General features: G+C 39.0%; 1 protein-coding gene across 1 annotated transcript; it reads right to left on the reverse strand.

Annotated features, from left to right (window-relative positions):
* Positions 5,179 to 8,753, reverse strand: LOC107606980. Its single transcript, XM_016308975.1, has 6 exons — positions 8,395 to 8,753; positions 7,021 to 7,379; positions 6,453 to 6,699; positions 5,921 to 6,383; positions 5,631 to 5,839; positions 5,179 to 5,518 (listed from the first exon to the last, which is right to left on the reverse strand). The coding sequence occupies exons 1-6, from the start codon at positions 8,751 to 8,753 to the stop codon at positions 5,179 to 5,181; spliced, it is 1,977 nt and encodes a 658-aa protein (XP_016164461.1).

Consider the following 9,606-nt stretch of genomic DNA (forward strand, 5'->3'; position numbering starts at 1 on the left):
ACATACCACGACTACAAATAGTAAAAGGGGGTTGCTCACAGATATATCGGTTTCGTGCATGGACCTCTTTCCTCGAGAGGAGAAAGGAGCCGAAGAAAGCTCAAGGCGGCGGTTTGTGGACTTCATGCATGCCATGGATAGGAGAAGAGGAGCAAGGATTTTAGGTAAAGGAGAAGAAGGAAGAGTGGGGTTAGTATGTGAGTCACACAGAGGGCTTGAAGGAAAATTTTTTCTTTTCATGGTCATTATATAGAAAAAAAAAGTGAAGGTTCAATATAGAAAAAGAAAAAATTGAATGATGAAGAGTGGAGATAGTGCACCATAAATATGTGTAAAGTGGCTTAAATGTATAGGTAATGGGTAGGATGGTAGTTTCATATTTGAAGGAAAAATAAAAAGAAAAAGGAAGGATATGAATTGCAGAAGACAAAAAGATTTTAACGTGATATGATGATACGAGATAAAATGGAAAAGATTTTGAGAGAAAAAATAAATAAAAAAGACATATAAAAAATAAGGCCTAAAAAAATTTCGCAAACCTAATGATCAACGAGTCAGAGTACAAAAATGATCTAGATCATAAGTCCAAGCTTTCATCAGAGGGTGATTAGCCAAAACCATCATTTACAAAAAGTCTCTCATCTATCTGCTAGACAAAACTGGAAATATAGTGTTAGACCAGAAAATCAATTTAAATTAAAGAAAAAATAATTCTCAGAGCAGTTCTAAACTTGCAACATTTTTCTTTAACTAAAAATTTGGTAAAAATATCAGTTAGTTTATTCTCAGATTTGACAAATTAAATGTCAATATTCCTGTTCTTGTATGGATACCTGGAGGGAGAGCTCGGTTTCGGGGAATCGACGCCGAGTTGTTATCTTCGGCGCCGACCTTTGAGCTTTGTGGTAATCTTAGCTTTATTCCAAGAAAATGTCCAATCGCGTAGAGCTTTGAGCAAGAAATAGGGGAGAGTGTACCTGGAAAGGCACTCCAAAGTTTAAGTCAGTATTGAGAATTCAATGTCTCCTTTTAAGATGGAAGATCATACCTTTTATGGGTGGAAATGTGCAAGTCGGTTATGCTTCTGCTTTATTGCCTATATTAAAGAGCAATAATAAGGGTGAAATGTTAGGTTGGACGTTTCACTTTTGGGAAGTAGTCCGTTAAGCTGAGTTGTAACGTACGTTGCCGATTAATGGCGTTTATTGCCGATTAATGACTATAATGCCGAACTATAACGCCACCTTTCTGAATAATAACGTGAATAATGCCGAGTTATGAATGACAATGCCGATTTATGATGTTGGATTTGTAACGACCGGATCATAGCCCCCAAGCTTGGCCTGGAAATTTGTTTAATGAAGCAAGTTGAGCTTTTTAATGAACAGGTCGGTTATTTGAGTTGGTGCATAACTCGACATTTGACGTGGTCTAGGAGCCCCCAGTTCAAGATGCTTTGCTAAACAATTAATAAATTAATATTAATTAGAGAGAGAATAGTGCGCGTACTTATTAATGACGTGCGTATTCCCAAAGCACATCATATCTCTTGGGTCAGTTGAAGTGACTGTTTGGTGGTTTTGGGAATCGGTTTTTGGGTTTTGAAATTAACTTTTGGAGTTGAAAAGGTTTGGTGGTCTGACATAAGGTTGTGTGAGCCTTTTCAGAAGAAGTTTGAAGCAAAATATGAGTAAGAGAGGTATCATCTTTTTCTGATATCTGTGATCTTTACTTTCCTTCTCTGTTATCTTTTTTCTTGTTCTTTCTCTTTTTGTTTTTTGGTTGATAATGGGATTTGAGAAAGAGAAGAAGGAAAAGATTGACTGGTCATATGAGTGGGTGAATGAGGATGTGAAGAGGTATTCGTCGCTGTTTTTGGATGAGGGTGCTGTCAAGGAGATAGAAGTTAGTAGGATAGTGAGGGGTGGGTGTGGGGTGCGATTGGAGCTGCTTCCTTGCATAGTTGATGAACGCGTGTTCTACAAGGGGGAAGGGTTTGAGTTCTTTTATATGTATAGCAGTGTTTTAGAGGAGGTGGGAGTGAAGCTTCCATTTAGCGATTTTCAGTGTCAGGTGCTGAAACAACTGAACTGTGCACATTCACAACTCCATCCCAATGGTTGGGCATTCCTTCGTGATTCTGATGGAGTTTTTGGAAGAGCCGCCTACAGTGGAGTTATTTTTCTCATTGTTCCAGGCAAAGGTTGTTTGGAAGGGTGGTTGGGTGAATTTGAACAGTTCACCAGGGTTTGCTGTGTTCAAGCTGTACAAATCATCGTTCAAAAACTTTAAGGAGATGTATCTGAAGATTAGGAGTGTGAAGGATGACTATCCATTTTATGTGGACGAGTTTTTGGGGGAGAAATTCCCCTTGTGGTGGTGTTCGGAATCTCAGAGTATTATGGGGCCTGAATTAATATGTCCCCGGAATGAATGTATTATTGAGTTTTTGGTGGAGGGGATAGATCGAAAAAGTTTGTTATTGGTGTTTGAGTTGTTGAAATGGGATGAGAATAGGCAGGTTGTAGTGGATTATTTAGGTGAGCTTACTTGTAAATGATGTAGTCTAGATAAGACTTGTTTTCATTTTATAACTGATTTTGGATTATTGTTTTTTGAAGGTGGGAAGTATCCCGGGGTCTCTGCGGCTACCCTTAGATATCGGGTGAAGAGCAAAAACTTGGAAAAGGAAGGTTCAACATCAAAGGAAGAAAAAATGGTAGGTGCTGGGGAGGTTGATCAGCCAAAGCCGAGGAGGACAAAGGTAATTTTGAAAAGGAAGAAATCTGACGTGGTCGATTTGTCAGAGGATTCTGAAGATGGTCTTGGAGTTCCAGCTGAGGAGCTGCGGAGGTTCTATGATAATCAGAAAAAAATTGCATGAGGTTGTTGAGCAGAGTGAGGGTTCCTCTCTTTGGGGGAAGGAGTATCCCTTCATGATTACTGCCGATGAAGTTTGTCAGACTCATGCCGATGTTATCTTTGCTGAAGAGGTGGGAGATGTGGCTATTGATCAGTACATGCAGGTAATGTGCAATTATTTGTTTGTTTTGGTTTGATATTTTTATGGATGACCAATTTGGTGCATTTTTCTTTGTTTGTATAAGGTTTTTGGTCTGAGGCTTTCCAGTTTAGGGCGTAGCCGAGAAAAGAAACATCATCAAGTGGCCGAGCAGAAGCCAAATGCGAAGATAGAGGAACAGTTGAGCTTGAAGAATGTAAGGGTTATAGAACTGGAGAGTAAAGTAGCTGATCTTGAGAAAGAGCTAAAATTGATGAAGGAAAATTATGCAAAAGAGGTTGAAGATTTGAAGAAGAAAGAGGCCAAGCTTTCTTCTATGACTTCCCAGGTTGTAGAGGTAACAGCGAGATTGAAGGAAGTTGAGAAAAGTAATATAATAGAAATTTTAGACTCTTTTGTTGAGGGATTTGAAAGGGCTTCCTTGCAATCAAAGTTTTTGTCTCCCGATTGTGATTTTTCTCAAATGGATCCGGGTAAAATTGTCAGAGATGGAGTTATGGTTGAAGATGACGGAGATGCCGAGGAAGAGGATGAGAATAGTTGATCAGTGTGTATGTTTTGTGTGTTAAAACATGTATGTTGGTGATTTGTTTTGCTCCTGTAGTGAGCTTATGACTGTTTATATTCTTAATTTTGGTACTGTTTATGTAAACAGTTTATTTGGCTTTTTGTTATTTGCACATGTTAATTTTGTAGAAAACATATATATTGTTATGATAGGTGAATTTTTTCTAGTTGTGATTGTAGCTTGGAGCCAATTTGTTTTTTAGGCCAAATTGTGTTAATGGTGTAATGCCATTAATTTGATGGAGAAGTATCATCGAAAGGCTGAGTGGGTGGAGTTTATTGAGATGCCGATTTAATAGACATTGATAGTATGTTGTGTAACTGGATTCTGTTTAATGGTCGGCGGTAATTCTGAGTATTGCTCGGCAATCTGTTATTAAGTCTGAGTAGTTTGTTTAAGATCATGGATTTGTTTTGACTGATATTTACCAAAAGGTCGGGTTCAGATTATAATCAGATATTTGATTGAAAGATAGTATCCGAGTGGTTGGATTTTGATTAAGATTAGTTACTTGATGGAATGATTGTATCCGAGAGGTTAGATTCCGAGTGAGATCGGATATTTGTTTAATTTTGAATGATCGGCTTCCGATTCAGATCAGAGGTTTGTTTGAATGATCAGATTCCGATTTAGATCGGATATTGTCTGATTGAATGTTTCCGAATGATCGGTTTTTAGATTAAGATCGGTTATCAGATTGAATAATTGTATCCGAGTGATCGGATTCCGTTAAAGGTCGACAGTCGGAATGACATTGTATCCGAGTGATCGGATTCCGTTTTAAGGTCTGCAGTTTGATTGACTGATTGTGTCCGAGTGATCGGATTCCGTTTTAAAGTCAGCAGTCGGAATGACTGATTGTATCCGAGTGATCAGATTCTGTTAAAGGTCAGATATCAGATTGACTGATAGATTTCGAATGACCTATTTTGGCATATGATCGATGTTGATAGTATCTGAATGGTCGGAATAATAGTATAGGTCGGCATTATATGTTTATAGATAAAGCGGAAATATGAAATGGAGAAAATAATGATTTGATAAAATAAGAAATTTATTTATTGAAGAACCCTTGATTTCAAAGGCCCAGGTAGGCTAGCCTCGTTAAAACCTCTCCAAGCAAAACCCTTGTGGAAAAAATCTTGGTAGTAGGAAAAAGAGTACTTGGCTGTCCCTGGTATTAACTGTAATATAACTTTAAGGAAGATACATTCCATGTGTTAGGGAGATCTTTACCCTATAGGGTTTGTAGTCGGTAGGCTCCATTGCCGATTACTTCTGTGACTCAGTAAAGGCCTTCCCAATTAGCTGCTAGTTTGCCATGTGCTGATGGTTTTCTAGCTTGTTCTGTTTTTTTGAGCACAAGGTCGTGGACTTGGAAAGACCTTGGTTGAAGTCGCTGGTTATATCTTCGAGCTATGTGCTGTTGCATGGCCAAATGTTTGACTGCTGTTGATGATCTTATTTCTTCTGCGAGGTTGAGTTCGGTTTGCCGAGCTGTGTCTTTTATAGTCTGGTCGGCTAGTTCAGTGCGTAGTGAGGATTGGGAGATCTCCATGAGTATCATTGCGTCGGACCCATATACTAGCTAGAAGGGTGTCTCCTTTGTTGTTGAGTGGACAGTGGTGTTGTATCCCCATATGATCTCTGGGATAAGCTCGACCCAGAGGCCTTTTGCTTCATCTAGTTTCTTTCTTAGATCATGTAGTATTACTTTATTTGCAGCTTCAGCTAACCCGTTTGTTTGTGGGTGCTCTACTGATGAAAAGTGTTGTTTGATTTTCAAGTTCTGCAAGAAGGATGTGAATTTTTGATCGGCAAACTGGCGACCATCTGTGATAATCGAGTTATGCCGAATCGACAAATAATATATTTCTAGACAAAGGAAAGCATTTGTTGTGATGTAATCTTGGCTAGAGGTTGTGCCTCTATCCATTTGGAAAAATAATCAATTGCTACAACCAGGAATTTTACCTGACCTGTTGCTGTGGGGAAAAGACCAAGGATATCTATGCCCCGTTGGTTGAACGGCCAACTTACCTCGGAACAGTGTAGGAGTTCGGCCGTGAGATGTGTGATCGGACTGTGTTTCTAGCAGTTGTTACAGCTTTTAACTTTTGCTTGACAATCCTGTCGTATGTCGGCCAATATAATCCAGCTCTGAGGATTTTTGAAGACACACTTCGGGCTCCGAGGTGTGTACCACAGATCCCTTCATGCACATCAGCAAGTGCAAGCTCGCCTTCTGTCTGCAAAGACATTTAAGTAATGGACGAGAGAAGCCTCGTCTATATAGGTGATTATTATAAATTGTAAAAAAGGAGGCTTGCCGGCGGAAAGTGTCGAGTATTTTCGACATCGCCTGGCAAGATCCCTGTCCGGAGATACTCTATTCTCCAATCTGCTTCTTGTGTTACACTTAAGATTTGTGTTATTTCAATGCTTGGCTTGAGCAATGTTGACTGATAAAGTGATGGCCTGTTTGGTTGAGTGTTGGCGAGTTTAGACAGAATGTCAGCTCGGCCATTACTCTCCCTTGGTATGTGCTGCTGGACGATAAGTAAGGAGTCGCAATATACCTTAAGTTCGGTGATGTTTAGGTCGACAGCGAGTCTAAGGCCAGCAATTAGTGCTTCATGCTCACTTTGATTGTTGCTTGCTTTAAATGAAAAATTGAGGTAATGTTTGATGACGTTGCCGTGGTTATCATCGAGAATGATACCTGCTCCACACCCTTGTGGGTTCGAGGACCCATCGACGTATAAGGACCATTCGGTGTAGTCTTCAGTTGTACTTGGTACCGAGAATTCGGCAATAAAGTCAGCCAAGAACTAGGATTTGATGGATGCTCGGCCTTCGTACTTGATATCAAATTCTGATAGCTCCACCGACCATTTAACTAGTCGGCCAGCCAGCTCAGGTTTCTGTAGGACTTGCCGCAAAGGATGATCTGTCCGAACATGGATTTCATGGCTCTGAAAATATAGTCGAAGTCTTCTGGCGGAGAAGACCAGGGCTAGGGCCAGCTTCTCAATGCTCGGATATCGAAGCTTGGCATTTTGTAATGTTTTGCTAGTAAAATAGATCGGAACCTGTTTCTTTTTCCTTTCTGCAACAAGAGCGGAACTTATAGACCAGTTAGTGACAGATAAATATAAGAATAATGGTTCCCCTTGTAGGAGGGGTTTGTAAAATTGATGGTTTTGAAAGAGTTTCTTTGAAGTTGTGAATGCTTGTTCACATTCATCAGTCCATTGGAAAGCTTTTATCTTTTTTAAAGTTTGGAAAAAACATAAAGATTTAGAAGCTAGGCAAGGTAAGAATCTAGAGAGTGCAGCAAGTCTCCCTGTTAACCGCTGGACTTCCTTGATGGTGTGTGGACCTGTCATGTCTAAAATAGCTCGGCATTTTTCTGGATTTGCCTCAATACCTCGGCTAGTGAGTAGGAAGCCGAGAAATTTGCCCCTCTGGACCCCAAATGCACACTTCTCGGGGTTTAACCGCATGTTGTATTTTCTTAGTTGTCCGAAGATTTCTGCGAGGTCATCAAGGTGATTGTTGCCGATCTTTGTCTTGGCGACCATATCGTCAACGTAGATCTCGATGTTTCTGCCGATTTGTTTAGTGAAGACTTTGTCCATTAGACGTTGATATGTCGCACCTGCATTCTTAAGGCCAAATGGCATGACCTTATAACAATAGTTTCTATATTCAGTAATAAAGGCTGTCTTATTTTGATTAGAGGGATGCATTTGGATCTGGTTATAACCAGAATATGCATCCATAAAGCTGAGTTTTTCAAAATCAGATGCATTATCAACTAAGCAATCAATAGAAGGCAAAGGGTAGGAATCTTTGGGACATGCTTTGTTGAGATCGGTGAAATCAACACACATGCGCCATTTAACGTTATGTTTTTTAACCATGACGACATTCGCCAGCCATGTTGTGAATCTGATTTCTTGGATGAAGCCCACGTTGATGATCTTCTTGGTTTCTTCCAGGCAGTGACGGATCCAGAAAATTTTGGTAATTGGGGCAAGATTTATATAACATGATAATAATTTTTATAATAAAAATAATATGTGTATATAAAAAATTAAATATTAAATTATCTATTAACCACTATATATCTACGTATAAATACATGTATTGTTTAACTTATTTTCAATGTGTATTTTATATTTTAATATATATTTTATACAGATAATTATTTTTTATGTACATATAGCATGATTATTGTTATGACTATATTTTGTTATTGTAAAATATGATTACCCTTCAAAATATCTAATATACAAATTAAAACACTAAAATAGTAATTTAAATAATAATATATAATTTAAAATTCTATTCTTTTAGGTTTTATATTTTTAAAAAGTTAAGTAATTTTTCTCTTAACACTACCATCAAAATTTCTCTCTTTCCATATATATTACTAAACAACTATATAAAAATTCACTTCCCAACACAATTAGAAGTCGATTCTTATTGATATTCATAGTTAAAAAAGTTCTTTTAATTAATATAGTTGCTACACAAAAATTAAAGCTAATTTGAAGAGAAGATAAATAATATTCTTTTGAGTTGATTTTTAAAAAAGAACACTAATTTCGTTTAAATGAGAATTGATCATTCTAAATTTCTAATGAATATCTAATATAAAATTTTTAAATTGACGATTAAGTACCAAAAGTTGAATAAAAAATTATCGTGGCGTCAAATTTAATAATCTACTAGGGGCAAATAAATATTATTATCATATACTACTAAAAAAATTTCAAATTGTAGTGGGGGCACTTGCCCCCACACCAATGCACTTGGATCCGTCCCTGCTTCCAGGGAGGCTTGTTTTCGGTCATGGCCGAGATTCTTCTTTTTCTGTGTTACTGGTCGGACAGATGGGTCTAATGCCAACTTGTGCGATATGATAGATGGATCAATGCCTGGCATATCAGCTGGAGTCCAAGCGAACAGGTCGGCATTTTGCTGTAAGAATACTCGAAATGAGGATTTTTCTTCTGAGGATAATGTTGAACCGATGTATGTGAATTTGTCCGTGCTTTCTGTGAAATAGATTTTATGCAGGTCTTCTGTTGGGGTTGGCCTTTCCAGTGTTCCCGCTCTGGGATCAAGGTCGGCCAGCATTTGTTGGTCGTTCATGTTGCCGATGTTGTGAACATGGGCTTTTGTGTTTCGGTTAGGTCTTTTGAGACTATTGTTGTATCACTCCCTAGCTTCTCGGGCATCACTGTGAATGGTTGCAATTGTGTTATCCTGCAAAGGGAACTTAACACAAAGATGAATTGTAGATACTATAGCGCCGAACCTATTTAAGAAAGGTCGGCCAAGTATTAAATTGTAAGGACTGAAGCAATCAACAACTAAGTATTGAATGTCTGAAGTTTTTGACGAGGGAAACTCACCGAGTGTGGCTTGTAACCACACAGAGCCCATAACCGGGACTCGCTCACCTGAGAAACCTACCAGGTCTCCAGTAAAAGGTTGGAGGATGTTGCTACTCAATTTCATCTTCTGGAATGTGGAGTAAAATAGGACATCGACACTGCTCCTAGGGTCCAGCAACACCTTTTTTACTAGGAGATCTCCGAGTTGCAGGGAGATTACGACCGGGTCATCGAGATTTGCTGTACTGTTGTTATGATCGGCTGTCTGGAATGTTATCTGCGGGGAGTGTGGTAGTGTCTGCTGTTGAATTTGATCGGCATTGATGGAAAGCATAGCTCAGTAAGATCTTTTTCTTGCCGAGCTTGTGCCTCCTCCACCTGCAAAACTTCCAGAAATACAGTTAATTATATGTGTTGGTTGTTTGGGATGGTTGTTGTTCGGTCGATTTTTATCTCGGCCATGTTGTGTGGCCAAGCTTTGGTCTCCAGAGGGGGGTGCTCGCCGCTGTATGTGGCCGCCAATGTATTTGTCCAGGTGACCTTGCCGAGCTAGTCGCTCCAGTAGGTCTTTGGCGATAACACAGTCGTTGGTAGTGTGTCCGTGCTTC

This window comes from Arachis ipaensis, chromosome B07, assembly GCF_000816755.2.
Source record: "Arachis ipaensis cultivar K30076 chromosome B07, Araip1.1, whole genome shotgun sequence".
NCBI classification, from domain to species: Eukaryota; Viridiplantae; Streptophyta; class Magnoliopsida; order Fabales; family Fabaceae; genus Arachis; species Arachis ipaensis.

Bases quoted from the DNA above. Each gene is read 5' to 3' on its own strand.
- LOC107606980 (XM_016308975.1), bottom strand. From the start codon at position 8,753: ATGAACGACCAACAAATGCTGGCCGACCTTGATCCCAGAGCGGGAACA. The intron at 6,384-6,452 runs GTACGAAGGCCG...CTCGGTACCAAG, and splicing joins CTATCAGAATTTGATATCAA to TACAACTGAAGACTACACCG. The intron at 5,840-5,920 runs GCAAGCCTCCTT...ATGTCTTTGCAG, and splicing joins ATACTCGACACTTTCCGCCG to ACAGAAGGCGAGCTTGCACT.